This window comes from Numenius arquata, chromosome 18, assembly GCF_964106895.1.
Source record: "Numenius arquata chromosome 18, bNumArq3.hap1.1, whole genome shotgun sequence".
Lineage (NCBI taxonomy): Eukaryota > Metazoa > Chordata > Aves > Charadriiformes > Scolopacidae > Numenius > Numenius arquata.
In genome coordinates, this window is record NC_133593.1 from 5,282,503 (window position 1) to 5,299,957 (window position 17,455).

At 49.0% G+C, this 17,455-nt stretch overlaps 1 protein-coding gene across 1 annotated transcript; it reads left to right on the plus strand.

Annotated features, from left to right (window-relative positions):
* Positions 1–5,201: 5,201 nt before the first annotated feature.
* Positions 5,202–16,455, plus strand: PRKRIP1 (PRKR interacting protein 1). Its single transcript, XM_074160667.1, has 6 exons — positions 5,202–5,342; positions 6,669–6,747; positions 8,181–8,281; positions 9,039–9,124; positions 10,942–11,009; positions 13,408–16,455. The coding sequence occupies exons 1-6, from the start codon at positions 5,223–5,225 to the stop codon at positions 13,521–13,523; spliced, it is 570 nt and encodes a 189-aa protein (XP_074016768.1). The 5' UTR covers positions 5,202–5,222; the 3' UTR covers positions 13,524–16,455.
* The last annotated feature ends 1,000 nt before the right edge of the window (positions 16,456–17,455 follow it).

Below are 17,455 nucleotides of genomic sequence, written 5' to 3' on the forward strand. Positions count from 1 at the left end.
CCCTCATCGATGGCTGAAGTCCCTCCCTGGCATAGATAAAACCCTGCCAGCGATGGCTGTAGCAGCACTGCTGCTGGGAAGGACCAGTGGTTACCACTTCTTGGTGGCTTTCTGATAGACCAGTGCAGTCACGTGCACCTATAGCAGAAAAAGGAGGTCCCTCAATAGAGGTGAGCCCTGGAGGAGCGTGTAGAGCAGAAACCCGCTGTGGCCAGGTACAGGCTATGTTGTCAATGCTTTTCCTACTGGTCACTGAAGCCCTTGGAGTAGTTTTACTGGGACTGTGTGCCTCGTGTGGGGTGGGAGACCCTCCGAAGGGGCAGCTTTGCTTGCAGACAAAGCGCTTGCACGTCCCTATTGATTTGCCTCACACAGCTTGTCTTCCCCATCACCGGGACTCCTGGCTCCTCGTGTGGCTGCCAGGCCTGGGTGACAGCGCTAGCAGGACCTGAGTGAGGTGGCTTTGAAGCATCTGGATAGGTCTCCAGGTAGAGCAGACCCCACCATACCCAGCTAGAAGTTACCAATTAGTGCAAAGAGAGGTACGAGCCAAGCAAACCTAGCTCAAAACCCCTTGAGTTTGCCTGGTGTCTTGGGTTGGGTCAAATTTATTTTTTTTTAGGTGCCTTCTTTCCTGAGCTAGGGAAGCATGGCCCTGGTGCCAGAGTCACACTGGAGTCATTTGTCTTTCCCACTTCAAGAGGGCAGGGAAGGGGTCTCCAAGGCTCCGTGCCTCCTCCTGCTATGTGAGAGCTGCCTTTCTGGCCCACGGGTGCGTGAGATGAGGGCTGCGAATCTTGTTCCTGCAGCAAATGCCACCTTCTCCCCAAATGTATGGCCCTTCAGACGGCAGCGGGAGCAGTTTGCTCTGGTGGAGGTATTTCTCCTTCCACAGTACAGCTAAAACCCAGCTCAGAGGAGCCCATGCACCAGGGAGAGGCCAGATGCTCTTGGCTGATGGGTTTAACCTGCTTCCTTCACACACAGGGTGAATAAGGGGGGACATCCGGATGCGGCACAGACATTGTCACTCTTGTTCTTCACTGAGGCTCCAATGGGCCAGGTGGTTGTGGATGGGAGCACTGCCTTACAGACCTTCAAATGTTGGCTGATTTTTCACCTTCTGCATCACAGGATAGGAAAAGGAGGGGGAAGCAGTGATCTGCAAGCAAAAATGTTAATTTGTAAATAGGGAAGAGTCTGGAAGAGTTTACTGTTCTGTAGAATAAATTAATTTTATTTAAAAAAAAAAAAAAGAAGGGACTTGTTAAACAAGTGGAGAACTCGAGTTCCAGTTTTAAAATAAAATCACTTGGCAAAAAGGACAGTGCATGAGCTTGGGGCTTTGCTGGATTTGCTACTTTTGGAAAAAAAAAAAAAAAAAAGAGAGGGCGGATGCTGTTGTGTTGCCTGTGTGCAGACCTCCATGCTATCTCAGCCTGCCTCTGCCTGATGGAGTGAACCGAGGATGGAGGAGAGGGATATTTTTCTCACTGTTGAGCAGAGGGAGGTAGAGGACGGGTCCAGGCTGCACAAGGCAGGGTTTCCTCTCCTCCAAGTCTGTTATTTTCTTTGTCCGGTTTGTCACTGGTGCAAGTCGGAACGCCTCCATCCCCAAAGCAGTGGAGATAACAGTAAATTAGCAGCCCTGGGGAGTGACACTGGACCTCCCTGGCCAAAGGCCTGTGCTAGCATCTCCTAGCAGCCGAGGTCCCTGTAGCGTGTCATTCCCCCCTCCCGTGCCTTCGTCTCTCCTGGGAGGTAGTGCCTCACACTCTGCCGTTGTGTGTCTTTCTGGTGTGCTGTCTTCTGCTGAGGATCCCCCGGGAAAACCGGTACGTTGTCCCAGACTGTACTGTCACAGCTAAGCAGCGTGACAGACACGGCTTCCAGACGCAGCTAACACAGGGCAGCTGGGGAGGTGACAGTCCCTCCATATGGACTCCTCCTTGTGCCGAGGGCTATGCCTGCGGGACAGCTGCTCCTCCTGCCTCATCGTAAGCCCTTCACACCTCAGCGTATTAGCAAATTGACTAATTACAGCATTAGTCTTGCCGGAAAACATGCTTTCCTTTCCTTTCGCAGGGTTTCTGGGAGGGCAGGGGCAGGACGCGACAGCCCTTTGCATCAAAGGCAGAGATGTAGTAGTGAAAGGAGGGGAAAGCAGCCTCAGGGCATGGACGATGTGCCAGGGGACAGAGCGGGACTGGGCTGTGGGGACCCTGGTGCTGAGCTGCACCCTGGTAAATGCTATAAAGAGGGCAAAAATGTGATGGGATTTCAGCAGCACAGTCTCACGCGGGTGTTCAAGCTGTCCCCGGCTGCTCCTGCCTGCCTGACGTGCAGGGTCGGTCTCAGCAAAGGCTCATGGTGCTTCCAAAAGGATCCTTTTGGTAGGAAAAACCCCTCAGAATGCCTCAAACCCCTCAGAATGCCTTGCTCTGAAACACAAAGGAGCTGCTTTGATACAGCTCAGAGTGGAGTTTTGTGTTTGTTTTGCGCTGAACTATGAAAACACTTCCCTGTTCTAATGCAAATCCCCTGTCCCCAGTAAGCCCAGTTCCATCCAGATCCCAGCCCAGCACCTCTATTTTGTGAGCTTTGTATTTTTCAATGGCATGATGAAATACTTCCTATTTTTTTATGACTCAGGCAATAGTCTTGTGTCTTGTCCCCTCTTCCCAGATACATCTTGAAAGTAACATGCGCGTAATACATCAAGAGCCTAATTCCCTGGACATGTAGTTTGAGAGCGAGATGCTCCCAGGTCTCTTTCCCCACGCTCTTTGTGTGGGCTCCTCTGGATGACAGGCAGCTGCCTGCTATCTCTCGGGGCCGTGAGTTGTGGCTGGCACAAACCATGCTTCGGGCAAGAGAACTCAGCTGACCAGCTGCTCCCCGCAGCCCTCGAGCTGTCGCAATGTCTGCGGGCATGGCTGCCGTGCTGCCTTCCTCTCCTGGGGACTGGCACGAGAGCGCTGAGACCTGACAGCTCATCACTCACACCCCCGCTTCTGGAAGCTGTGTTTTGGGGAGGTGGCTGTGACAGCGAGGAGGAAGAAACAGGGTGACACCTTAGGGGCTAGTGAGCTAAACTGGCCTGTGTTGTGCTCAGGACTCAGCAAAGCAGATGGAAGAGGAAACTCAATTGATTTGCAGCAACTCTGCTTCTAAAACCCGTTTTGCAGTGATTGAGGGGGGATGGGGGTGTGTACTTGCCCCAGCCCCTGCAAACAGAACTGATGTCTCCCTTGTAGGGGCTGAGCACAGGCTGGCACTGCCTGTTTTCTCTCCTGGTGGGCTGAACAGGACCCAAGGCCGGAAGACCTGTGGGCACAGGAGCTTGTGAGCCAGGAGACAGCATGGCGGAAGCTGTTTGCTTTGCTCCAGCCAGGGCTCTGACTGCAAGGATGCCTTCCAAGGCCAGTATGGCCAGCCGGGAACTCAGCCAACACTAAATTCACACCATTCTTTTACAAATCAGGTTGGTAAGACAAACACAAGGCATAAACTAGCACCATTTCCATAGCAACCTCAGTAGAGGTTGAAAAGTCTTTTGTAAACATAGGGCTGAACCTGAGGATCAGCTCCGATTTTCTACATGGAAGGGGGAAGATAATGGGGGCTTAATAAATTCAGGTCATACAAATGACCCATAAATCTCAGAAGAAGCCATTCCCAGCCTCTCTGTTCCCCTTTCTGCCACCCTCTCCACATGCACAGCACGAAGCTGTCTGAAACCCGGAGCCCAGCTTCACTGCTCCAGCTTATCTCCATAAACTACACAAAGGCTTATGCCCCTCTTCCATTGCAGCTGACCTTTAGTAGCTAATTCTCTGACGCACGCACTGCCCGAGCACATGCCATGCCATTTCTGTAAGACCACAGTGGCTCGACAAGAAATTTGGCTTACAGAGGAAGCCTGTATTGCAGCCAGCTCTAGCTCCTGTTCTCGACTTGCAGCTCCCTCCATCCCCATCAGAAAAGCATGGATCTGGGCGTACAAGCTGGTCCAGGCACTGTTTTCCTGCAAAACCCAGGAGTGAATATGAATGCAGATGACACAACATCCCCCCTGCTACCTGCCTGCCTCTCCAGCGCCCGGCAAGGCTGCGCCGTGGGGAATCATGCTGCTGTTCATCACTGTCAGCGGACAAAGCCTGCGGGCAGCACTGCTTAATTACCAAAATGACACGAACAGATGGTGCGGGCAGCCTGGTGGGGAGGCACTAGGAAGTCCCATATTGCTTACATCGTCACGGGGAAGGGATTTGGCAGGGCTGAGGGTGCCAGTGCGAAATGCACTGAATTTTCACCCTCCTCAGGGCTCTGTTGCCAGGGCTGAGGCCGGAGCCTGGCCAGAGCATGGCAGACCATAGAATCATCTAGTTTGGAAGGGACCTTTAAGATCATCGAGTCCAACCATTAACCTGAAACTGCCAAAACCACCACTAAACCCTGTTCCTCAGCACCATGTCTACCAGTCTTTTAAATACCTCCAGGGATGGTGACTCAACCCCTTCCCTGGGCAGCCTGTTCCAATGCTTGACAACCCTTTCAGTGAGGAAATTCTTCCTAACACCCATCCTAAACCTCCCCTGGTGTAACTTGAGGCCATTTCCTCTTATCCTATTGCCTGTTCCTTGGGAGAAGAGACCGACCCCCTCTGGCTACATCCTCCTTTCAGGGAGTTGTAGAGACCAAGAAGGTCTCCCCTCAGCCTCCTTTTCTTCTGGCTGAACACCCCCAGCTCCCTCAGCCGCTCCTCACAAGACTTGTGCTCCAGACACCTCATTGGAGCTGCCTTGCTGTGGGCTCCTGTGGGGCACAGGCTGCATTCGCTGCAGCCGGGAGCACATGCTTGGGGAGACGGGGGACATCAGAGCTCCAGCAAACGCAGCTTTCGGGGGAAGCAGCCCCCACAAGCCAGAGCTGGGAGCGGGAAGAGACGAGGCAGAGGCTCACTCCAGCCCCCAGCAAGGCCGCCCCTGGGCCCACAGCCCCATTCGGCCGCTGCCTGCTTTCTCCTGCAGGTCCCCGCCATGCCCCAGGTGCCCGGTGGGCGCGCCAGACGCCGATTTCCCAAAGAGGTTCCCTTATCCACTGTGTATGCCCCCCACCCGCCGCCATGACAGGCGGCAGCGGCCGTACAGGCCGGGCGCGTCGTGCGGCGCGACGTAGAGTGACGTAGCGGCGGGGCGGGGCGCGGAGGCGGCTTCAACATGGCGGCGCCCTCGGCCCCACGGCCGCCCCGGCCCCGCAAGGAGCCGCAGCCTCTCGTCATCCCGCGGAGTGCCGCCGAGGAGCAGCGCCTCCGCCTTGAGCGGCTCATGAGGAACCCGGTGAGGGCACCAGCTGGGCCCCGGCTCCTTCCCGGGGCGGCGGGTCCGTGAGGGGAGAGGGAGACCGAGACCGAGACCGCCGCTTCCCTGGGGTCCGTGAGGGGAGAGGGGCTGATCCTCTCCCCGCCTTCCTCCTCCCCGGGTCCTTGAGGGGAGAGGGACAGAGCCCCCAACCCTCCCCCTCCCCTTTTCCTCCCTGGTTCTGTGAGCGGAGAAGGACCAAACCCCCCCCCACCACCACTACCACCTTCCTCTTCCTCGGGTCCTTGAGGGGAGGTGGAACGACCCCCCCTCACTACCACTCCACTGCTCCCACGGGGTCTGTGAGGAGAGAGGGACCGATCCCCGCGCCGTCCCGGTTCCATGAGGGGAGACGGACTGACAACCCCACCCCACCCCTGCCTTCCTCCTTCCGGGTCCTTGAGGGGAGAGGGACCGATGCCCCCCACCCTTTCCTCTGCGGGTCTGTGACGGGAGAGGGGCCGGCACCTCCCTGCCTCCTTCCCAGTTCCTTAGGGGGAGATGGACTGACACCACCACCACTACCGTCCTCCTTCCCGGGTTCTATGAGGGGAGAGGGACTGATCCCCGCAGCACACACCCCGAGTTTCTGTGAGGGGAGAGGGATCCATCTTCCCTGGGGTGCCCTGAGGGGAGAGACCCATCCCTAGGGACTCGGGGGGAGGACTGGCCCCTCACTGCTTTGCCAGCTGCTTGTTCCTCTGCCTGCTGTTTTTAATCTGGGGGGGAAGCATGACCCTGATTCCTCTAACTGGGTGTTTTGATTCTTGTTCTGAGGAGGAGGCATTTGCTGGGTGGAGGCTCTCACCCTCTCTCTGTGTGTGTGCTGGAGGAAGCTGAGACGTCCCCGTGCTGTGTTCTTCCCCTGACCTTGCACCATGTGTTCTCCCTTCCCTGCTCTTTCCTGTCCTCCGTATATTTGACATGGAAGGTGCACAAATGCCTTTCATCTCTTCCCAGACCACTGGTAGTGGGAGTATACTCAGTTTCTGTGAGTGCTTGGAGGTGCTGGCTTGCTTCCTTCTAGTTTCTGTACTGAAAAGAAGCACAGATGCTCCCAATCCTCCTGGGGTTTGTTGACCTGCGGGCCTGAATGTGAGGGGAAGAGAGGATACCTCCTGATTCTCATTTTCTGCCTGCTCATGATCCCTATGCATGAAGAAATTACTAAAGCTGTGTTCCTTCTGAGATCTGTCAGCTGGTGGAAGAGGCTGTTGTCAGACATACATCACTTTTCAACAATGTGTTAAAATTGCAGACTTTGCTCCTAGAAGATACTGATGACTGGTTGGTTTGTTCTTGCAGGAAAAGACTGTACCAATTCCCGAAAAACTGAATGAATGGGCACCACGACCTCCCCCGGAGTTTGTTAGAGATGTCATGGGTAAAGATGCTATTCTTCAGATAACTGTAGGGTCAGCTACATTAAACTTAGAAAAGTGTGTAACAGAAAAAGCCAGAGACGGTTTTCTGTTGTTGCTCATTTTGCTGGAGAAAAGAGGTATGAAATGTACTTCAGGAGTTGCTTTTCCAAGTTTTATTTGGTTCTTGGGTTCTACTTTTCTGCTTCTTGTCAGAATGCAAAGCGAACAATGCCTGTGGCACTGCAGCACGTGGACTGTGTGCAGTGAAATAAGCAGCTGCTCTGGTGATGACAAGTAAATGATGATAAGTAAATTTGTCCTTTCCATGGATCTGAGAGTGCTCTGGAAGCTCAGAGTTACGGAGTCCCTCTTTTGGCTGTTTTGAGCCTGAATCTCAGGTAGTAAGAAGCAGACACGTGCAGTGGATGTGATTGTACTTGGTCAGGTAGGGAGCTGGCAGCTGTGCAAGGGACCCGACCCAAGTATTCTTCTTACACTTTGCTTTTACCTGCAGGGATTAAATTTAGTAGTTGTGGTATAAATTGTATCTGCATGTAGAAATTCTGTCTTTCTTTGGGACCTTCATCCTTATTAATGATCCCTTCTAGAGGCTGACTTTGTGTTATTTCAGAATAACTGATCTTGGACTAAAGCTTTTATACACTTCTGAAAAACTGTGTTGCTTATTGTAGTTCCCTCATGGCTTTTTCAAATATCTTTGCTGTGTGCTTGAGTTGAACTGTCTTGTTTTTCTGGGAGCACCTGATGTGCTGGGATTCTGTTGGTATCAAGAACACCCCTGTTGCAGACCCAGCTGCCATGTTTTAATTACTGGGTGTCTTCTTTGAGGCATGCATTTGTGTACTTTGCATTCAGAAACGGCTCAGGAGACAGAGGAAGAGAATGGAGTGTGATATTGAAAGCTCCTATGAGATTTCAACATGCAGACTGATGCCAGGAAGAGAGAGCTATAGGGATTTCATTTATGAAGAAACGGTCAAAAACTGTCAATGGTATCTGTCTTGCATGGGAAAGTATAATATGATGGGATTTATCACCTTTCTGTTGACCTTTTTGTATGAGGTGCTGAAAATTAGTGAGAAGCAGCCTCATCAGGATATTTTAGCTCACCTCTGCCTATAAAAGAATGGGGTGTGCATTTGATCTCTAGTTCTTTTACTGCTCAGTGTCCAGCTAAGACTGGATTCTCTCTAGACGAGTAACTGACCAGTAGAAACTGCAGTGAACCATAAGTGCATGGGTTTTCTGCTCGCTTTGGCTTTTTATTGTGAGTGATTTGAGCTTATATGAAATGGTGACACACTCTGTGTGGTGTTAGTAGATTTTCATCTTACGGTGCTCTTTCATGTGTCCTGTCCCCTAGCTAGCTGTAGTCATTTGTGAGCATCTAGTAAATGTTATTTTCTAGCAGACTAACTCTTCTTTATTGTAGGTTCCAGTGCTGGAGCTGGGAGTGGGGAGTTTCATGTATACCGGCATCTTCGTCGGCGAGAGTACCAGAGGCAGGATTTCATGGATGCCATGGCTGAGAAGGTCAGCAGGACTCTTTGTAATTCTGTCTCCGTCACTATTTGATGTTCACTGCAAATCCTTTTTTCCTTTAAAGTCATGTACGAATAATTCAGTTCCAAACCACCCCTTAGCAGAGGAAAAATGTAGGAATGTGGTATGTGGCGTCTTTGTCAGTATTGAAACATTTGGTGCTTTGTGTCAGACGTGCTCCATCTTCTCTGTTCACTGGGGTCCTAGCACACAGTAAGACTGAACGTGAGTGTGTTCTCAGGTTGGACTGAAAATGCTTTAAAAACTGGAAATCCCTAATATCACTGTCTTGCACAGAGAGAATCAAACCCTGTGCACAGAGACCAGATCACTCTCTTTTAAGTCTTGGTCAAGTAGAATAGCACCTCTTTCAGAGAGCATTATTGTTACACACTCTATTAGCCAAGATGAGTCCTTTGATCCATATGTTAATGGTTGTGTCTCAAATTATTCTCTTGCTTTTATTGAAACATTCTTTAGGGCAGAAGCCCAACCTCCCTCATCTGTTTTGGTGAGGATTCCTCCCTCTAAAGACTTCAGTGTTTGGCTCAGGCTGCAGGTTAAAAATGCTGTCTGTACAGAAGTCATCCCTAGGAGTATGGCTTTTATGTAAAGAAGTAGCCAGACAAAATCTGGCAAAGCTCCCTTCTGTATTTTGCTAAAACACTTCTCCCTAAGGGGACATGACTTTGAAAAGAAGTATTTTAATTTAGATTGTGACCAAAGTATGACGTGTGATCAATTACAGCAAAGACTAGATGAGGAATTCCAGAAGAAACTGGAGAGGAATAAGATGATTGCGGAAGAACAAACAGCAAAACGCAGAAGGAAGCGGTAAGGGCAGATTGTTCCCAGGAGGTTTGACATGGAAACCCTCATGCCCTGTGCCTCATCTGTAGCTGAGTGCTTTGGATAAATGCTGTCATTCTGTGTCTGCATCTGTCAGCTGAGAAGTCTGGCTGTGGAAATGAATTTTGTTAATGTCATTGTTTGGTTTCTAAAGGTGGCTGTAAACTTGACAGGCTTTGCTGGTGTGGTTTATTTTCCGTGCCATCACCACCAGGATAACTTTTGACTGGTTGAGCAGCTTTTGCTGACACAGTGGTGTTGACTGTGAGCTGTCTTAATGCAATTTGTTATAATGATGTCAGGAAAGGTTTGTATGCACATCTGGCTTAAATAAATACCTGAAACAGCTGATGCCAAGCAGCTTACATGCAAAAATGGGTACTGCTTAATGGGTACACGTATGGATTCAGACTAGCAGAGCGTGGTGGGGCCTAATGCTGTCTTCTGTACACTGTCAGTGTGACTAGTCCAGTTCAGTCTGTAAATACTGAAAAGGCCACTGATGGGTGCAGTGCTGTTAAAATCAGCAGCCACTTCTACCTACTGCATTGAAATGTCTGGCGGGTCTAGTAAGTTAGATGGAAAAATTAAAAAAATACTAAATCCATCTTTCTCTTAAATTTTAGACAAAGTGAATCAGTTACAAGATTGATGCTCTCAAGAAATAGTCCAATACAAGAGTTTGAATTCCACAGTCTGTGTCCACCATACCTTTCACATACCACCATACCTGAGCAGGGTATCATGGCTCAGCTCTTTCAGAGGGTCTGACCCTGAGCAGCCTCTCTCTTGCTTCTTTGAGAACGAGGGTGTGTGTCTTGTAGCTGGGAGCTGCTGCTGAAAGGCCTGTGCAAAGTGACTCACTGGCTTATTAGCACAAAAGTGCACAACACAAACACTGCTGCCATCTTTAATTTAGTGTGGGCCAACAGATGGCCAGCAAGTCAGATCTGGCCTGCTGCCTTCTCCTTGGCTGAGAGAGAGAACAACTGTTTAAACAGCAAATGCTGCCTGAACACTCCAGCGCCTCCTCATCCCCCTTCTGTGGTCTAATGGTGTAGGTCCCAAGCAGCTTTGCCCTGCGGGAGCCCTTCTAACTTCCCTCACCACCCTTTCTCTTCTGCCCTGACCTAACAGCTACAGCACTGAGCTTTGTGTTTCAAGAGAATTCATTTATAGTGTTGAGAGAGGAAGATGAATCCCAGATTGCTCAGCCCTGTGACTGCCATTAGGCTGCCTGGTTACCTTTGCTAGGAAAATAAAACTGGTCGTACAAACCAAAATTCCCTCTTAGCCCTAATGTTACTCAGGGGGCCCAACATATTGATTAAGTACAGCCAAAGAGGAAGGTCAAAGCATACTGCATTATTTTTTTCAATTAGAGCATTGACTGACCTTTTCCCCCCCCCCAGTGTTCAGTTCCAGCAGTCTGGGTTTTGACACCCTTTTCTCTTTTTGTTTATGAGGCAAGGTAGTGAAAACATAGGGGCAGTTTCGTTTTTGTTCCTTCTGTGTTCTTGGTGATTCTTGGATATCATATAGTTTTGGTTGCAGTGGTATGATGCAAGACTTTAAAAAAAAAAAAAAATTAATTAGACTAAAAACACCATAGAAAAGTTTCTGCCAATCATGTGTCTAAGTTTGCTCTTGCTGGATTTTCTGTTGAGGCCAAATTAAAATTTAACTTCTCTGCTGAAGTCTGTTTTTCCAAGATGTCTGTAATATGTCCTTTATCAGTGTGTGAATGTGCAGGAGCGTTACAATGTTGGATTTGCATAAGAGTTTTCTTTTTTGATTTATAGCCAGAAATTAAAAGAGAAGAAATTGCAAGCTAAGAAAAATAAACTTGAACAAAAGAAGCAGGAAAAAGGTCAGTGAAATTTAGTTTTCTTTTCTCAAGACTTAGTTCTGTTCCCTAATTGAAGCCTGGAAGGGTTTGTTCCACCCTGGTACCCCAAGCATTCTCGATACACGGATAGGAGCCTTAAGCTTGTTATTTTAGCTAATGTTTCAAAAGTTGTCTTTGAAAGCTATCTATTTTGAGATTTAATCTTACAAGTAACTTGGCTGTTTATGAATATTTTCCCTTTATTAGGGGAAATTTTGGACAGCAAACATGGGAATCCAGGTCTGTTGATTGTGGACGTTTTGCCCCAGCTATTCTGACAAACTGCAGATTTAGAATATCTTCTGCTAAAAAAGGCAATATTGCTAAAGGCTGTTATTTTTCCAAGTGTATTTTGAATGCGTATGGGGAAAACAGGTGGAAAAAGTGCACAGCTTGGACAGCAAGAAACTGAGTTATGATTTTGTGTGTAAGAAATTGAGCCACCGTGGTGCCATCTGTTCCACACAACTATTTGATGTCATGTAGAAATAAACGTGAAAAACCTGACTACCTCTCTTCTCCCGCAGTCTTGAAAATTAATTTTCAGCAATGTCAGTGTAACCGTTTGTTCAGCCTCTTGAATGCTTGTTGCTTCCTTTCACTAAGTGTATTTTAACTTACTTTTTCAAATAGTTGTTCTTTGTGAATTAGCACAGGGCTTTGTGGATAAGCTCACTAATTCTGCAGTCTTAAAGTTACAACACTTGCTGGTAATTCTGCTTGAACGGTGACTTGTCTGACAGTTCCACCTTATTTCTGCTTGAACAGTGACTTGTCTGACAGTTCCACCTTATTTCTGCTTGGCTTTTCAAAATTGGATCTGTTTCAACTGAACCGCTGCCAGCCTCCCATATAAACATGGGAGGACAAATTAATCATTAGGTTAATTTACTTGTGACAGGAAGTGAATGTAGTAGAGCGGGGGTTTTTGGTGTTTTGTTTTGGTTCTTTTTTTTTTTTTTTAAAGCTTCTCATTTATGAATTGTGACTGGGAGGAGAAATGAAGTATGAGTCAACGTACTTTTGTTCACTTTTGAGTGAACAAAACAGAATACCCATCCCTTTAGGGAGTGGCTGGGAGAGCGGGGAGCTGGCTCAGGGACTGACGCTGTGCTGTGGGACTGCCACGTACAGATGCTGGGCTGGAGTGGTTTTGTTTGGCACAAGTAAATCATTTTCTGGAAGCCAGAATCCAAACTCCTCTGTCTTTAGAACAGTTCTTAGCCCTTTACAGTTTGTGGTTCTCTATTTTAAAAATAAAGTAGAATCGGTGGAGACAGAAGCCATCTTTAGTCTACTGAGATCAGGCTTGTCTTTCTCTAGTTTTGTGTGCCCTGGGTTGAGATCTGAGAGTTTTTTCTAAATTAATTGAAACGGGTTTTGTTGGATGTGGCAGGTGAGTGTTTATCTTCCTTTTTGAATGAATAAATAAAACCTCTGAGTTGCCGTCTTTCACCTTTGTTGTAGTAAAAACATTAAGAATAAAGGGCGACACAAAATAAGGTCAGCTGTTAAAGTTGCATTATTGTACAGACACCTAATAAAAAATGTAAGTACAGAACTTCACCACGCGGTGGCATCAGACCACTGAGCCTAGATCCTGTGTGTAACTGGTCAGAGCATGAGCCCAGCGTGATTTGGCCTGAGAAACAGTAAAGGTACAAGAGCTGCTGGGAGCAGAAGAATGGCTGTTAGATTCATGTCCCACTTTATGCCGTACCTAATTTTCATTATCCTTTATTTAATTTCTAGTAGGTGTTTTCTGGTCTTCTAGCAAGCTTCATGGGTTTTCTGTGACCCTCGTTAATCTTATGCATATCTTAACGAGTTCCTGTGCTTGCAGTATATCAAACAGTCAGTAGAAGTTCGTGGCAGCTTGTGGAGTTTCTGTAAGCTTGGACAGGAGTAGAAATATACCAAGCTTTGCCTGTAGCTTCCTAGTGCCCACGTTCTTTAACACTATTATATGATCCTTGAAAGTTCATGCCAACATGCAGAGGTGAGATAATTTATCACTTCAGCGTTTGACTACCTCTGTTTGAAATAACGCTCCGTAGGAGGTGGAGTTGTTTAATGATGGACTTGGCACAGTGGTAACGCTGGAGGTAAGGGAATATTTCTCCAAGGGAGAATTTGATATTCTGAGCTCTACCTTGCTCCGCAGAATTAATATAACCTGATACGTGTTTCCTTAGTATCTGGGACTACTTTGTTGTGAGATATTTAACAAGGAAGACGCATGGGAATATGTTATCCATCTGTACTAATTAGTGTGACCTAATACACATTTGCTTAGCACCTGAGACGATTTTGTTGTGAAATACTTAACGAGGGCGACACATGGGAATGTGTTATCAATTCATACTGTTTGTGTTTTTAGAACCCGATCAATCTCAAGAGCAGGGCAGCAGCGAGGATGATGAAGAGGACAGCAAGGAGGAGGAAGAGAAGGAAGATGATGCTGAAGAGCCAAGTTTCGTGATGGGAAGAGGATGAGGCCTTTCAGGGACAGCTGGAAACACTGTTCATTGCTTTATATTCAGGAGCATGAAAGTCTTTCATCTCAGCCAAGCAGAACCCATTGGCGTACGTTATATCTGCTTAACGGTGAATGACCTTCACATCACAGGCCCAAGAGATATTGATAGAGAAATGCCAAATAAGAGATTTTTTTCTTAATTGCTTGTATAACTGCTATGCAGTCTGCTCTCAGTTTGCTCTAAAGAGTCAGCCATAAGTCTCTGTGACCCTAGAGTTCTTTCAAACATGGCCCGGAGTGTTTTTCTGTCTGAAAGCTAAAACATATCCATTACCATTTAAGGAAAATATTACTGTGAGGGCTACGTATTCTACTTAAGTCGAAGCTGGTAGCAGTGGGATACATGAATCTAAGGGAAGAGTTTAACCTGAAGTAGAAAAGTGGTCTGTAGCCAGACTCTCCTGCACTGTGAGTGTTCTGAATTTGGGGTTTTGTATGGGGTCATCTCTAACCCAAAGAAATCAGTTTGTGTTGCTAGACAAGTTCTATAGATTTTTAAGCAGGATCCCTTTTTTATTGCTAAAACTTTCCCTATTACTTTTCTTCCGTGTTTTTTAAATTAATAAAGGGGATGTGTTGGATTGTTCTGTCTTCTTTTTTTGTTTGAAGAGGATTTCAGTAAAATGAAGAGATGCTTGCAGGTGCTGCAGGAAGGGACAAAAAGACCAAGTGATGTGGTGCATGTGAAAATACAGAAAAAGGTCTTAGCTGCATTTCATTTACTTTTTGCTTTTGGATTGGAACAATATCTTTTCCAAAAGATTATGTCTGTAAAGCCTCCAAATCCTGTGGCAGAAAGGCTTGGAATGGAATGGTTTTGCTTGTGTTCAGCTTCGTGTAGTGACACTTGCCTTTCTCTCTGCTTGAGCTCTCTGCTTTGAACTTCGGGTTTCCTGGTGGGAATCGTAACATCCGTATATATATATTTACTTACTGGTGCTTAAATGAAAAGCATATGCAGTGGTGGTTTTATTTGTAACTTGCATTGTTGTCTTTTTGGTGTATCTTTAATTAAAAAGTGCCTGCTATCTTTCAGACACGCTTATCCCAAGACCTCGGCATCCAGAATGTGGTGCTACTTCTTCACAAGCCTCTGTTAATGCCAAATTATTTCAAGCAAAAACAGTAAAAAGGGAGAGTCCCTTTTTAGGTTTAGCCTTTGTTGAACAGTGCTGCCGGAAATCCTGCATTTTCTCTGAGCTGGCTTTATGTAATGGCTTCTCAGTGGTATTACCGTGGCGGTGGGGAAGCAGATGTGATCAAGCGCAGGCGATGTTTGTGTTGGAGCTCCCTTGTACATACCCAAAGAGTTTAGAGCTGGATAACTTCTGAGCTGCCAGGTCCATGTCCCCATCACCACCACCACCCTGGGCTAGAGATCTACATGGAATTGTTTTCTGCTTGTCTCCATAGAGGCAGGTGCTTCAGGATAAATCGTGACAGTGTTTCATTCTCTAGCGCTTAAGATGCAGAAGGGATGTTCTGCAGCTGTTGGTGTTTTCCCTGTGGAGAGGGATGAGTTATGAGAATGGCTTCACTTGAATCCCCCTGAGGGCAGGTAAACCCTGGTGATAGGTCTGTTGTAGGATGTGATCAAAATGTTGTGATGTTTCTTAGCTCTCGGGGACGGAGAAAAAGTGAGAGTCCCACAAATAAACAAAGACTGTTCTGCCTCTGAGCTTGTCAGGCTTTTGAGCTGAATAAATAACTGCTGGTTTGCATTAAGTAGAGCAGATGTTGCTGCATGAGAACACGCTTCTCTCGGTTGTGAAGAGGATGGACTTGAGTTGGCCATGGTGAACTAAACGAATTCCGGTCGTGCAGCCTCATCCTGCCTCCCTAGGACAGCATCTCTACTCATGCTGAATTATTCATATGCTGTGTTTTCTAGGAAGGCTAAGTTTGTAGGTGAAATCCATGAAAAGCGAAGAGGATGTGTTGCTGAAGGTGGTATCTGCCTTACGGTCTGTCTTGCTGGGGTGGCTGAGCGTAGCGGTGGGAGCTGTACTTGGTAGGTGTTGCTGTGAATTCCAAAAAATACTATGCTGTGTTGTGGTTGTTCCTGTCAGTATTGTGTCTTCCAGAATACAAAGGCACTTCAGAGCGAGCATTTGAAGGGATGTTTCTTTGTCAAGACAAAATGCAAGTTCTCTGTGACCTCAAAACGGGGAAGGCGTCGTCCCTGGAGTAGAAAAAAAAGGGATGTGGTCCCGTGTGTAGTAAAATGAGGAACAATTTACAATTGCTTCCTGTTCCAAATATGCCACGAAAAAAGCAGTAATAACATAAAGGCTTTAAATTGCCAAGGAGTTTGACCTGCTTACAGTAAATTCTTGCTCTGGATTATTTTCTAGAGAAGTCCCTCTCCTTTCTCTGGTGGAGACTGATCTTCAGGGGCTAAAGTTTGCTGCTGTTCCATTCCCTCACGTGTTCCTGCAGGCGTGGGACCCTGAGAGGCAGCAGTGTTAGTGCTGTAACCGAGCAGAGGTATTCCTAATCTCAGGATAACAAACGTATTTGTCTCTGTAGTAAGTTTTTAGGAATTGTTTTCCTTTGTCTTCTCCCTCCCCCAGGCAGCGGTGAATCCAGAAGGTGGGATTACCTAAAGCTGACCCGTTGTGCTGCCTTTCAGCCTTTTCTTTTATCTCCTTTTCAGGGAAGGAACTCCCTCCTCTTTCCCATAAGCCTGTCCCTACCCTTGCTCTCTCCCGATGGGTTTGTGCAGGATTTCCCACTGAGTCGGGAGAGGAGGGATGCGGGGAGGTGGCTGCCTGGGCGTGGGGAGCCTCAGCCAGAGGATGCTGCCGCTCGGCGCTGCCTTTTGACTTATGTAAGTGGCGACTTTTTAGCTGTGTAATTAATAATTGTAATAAAAGCACGTTAACACCCCGTTGCACCAATACTTTCTCTGTGGAAAGACTTAAGACACCCCCAAGGCCAGACGCAGTAAGGTTTTGATCCCCGACTGTGAATTCGGGGAGTCGCAGACCTGGTGTTTTTCCCTGCGGATGCGTCTTCCCAGGGGAGGACTCCAGGGGCTGCAGTTCCGGGGACCCCAGCCCGCTGCTGGAAGGGCTGCCTGGCCCCGGTGGCGCTGGGGGGGGCAGCTCGGGGTGGCCCTGCTCCGTTTAGTAAAGCCCCCAAACCACCTCACTCCCCCCGCCTCTCTCAGGGAGCGGAGACCCCGGTCCCTGCCAGCCCGGGGGCCACCGGGCCACGCCGCGGTGCTCGGCGCTGCACAGCGGGACGCGAAGAGGGGGCGGGGGGGTGGGTGAGTTGAGGGGCTGGAGCCACCCCTTGGCCCCGCCCCCCGCAGCCACGGCCCAATGAGACGGCGGTCACGTGACGCGGGCGGGGCAGCTGCCCGCCCCCCCATTTCCTGCGGGTCACGTGGCGGGTGCCCGGCGTTGCCTTGGCAGCGGCGGAGGCGGCTCCGTCTCTCGGCGGCGGCGGCGGCGGCTCCCGGGGCGCCGCGCCCGGCCCGGCCCGGCCCCCGGCCAGCCAGCGCGGTGAGTCAGGGCCCGCCCCCGCGGCCCCGGGGAGGGGGGGGATCCTGTGCTCTGGGGTAGCTTCATCCCCTGGGAGGGAGGGGGTCGTTCTGTGCGGATGGGAGCATCCCCTACCCGGCCTGCGCCGGGAGGAGCGGGGCTCATCCTGCCCGGGGTGCTGGGAGCTGGGGGGAGAGTTGGTCTCGTCCTGCCTGGATGGGGCTCCCCTGGTCAGGGTGTGTGTGGTGGGGACCTGCCTGATCCCGCCCAAGCGGTGGGCATCCCCAGCCCGGGGTGGTGGTGGTGGTGGGGGGTGTGTGGAAGGGGTCCCGTCCTGCCCGGGGGTGCTTTGGAGCTCCCTTGGGATGCAGAGGGCAGGCCGGCTCTTGGGAGATCCTGTC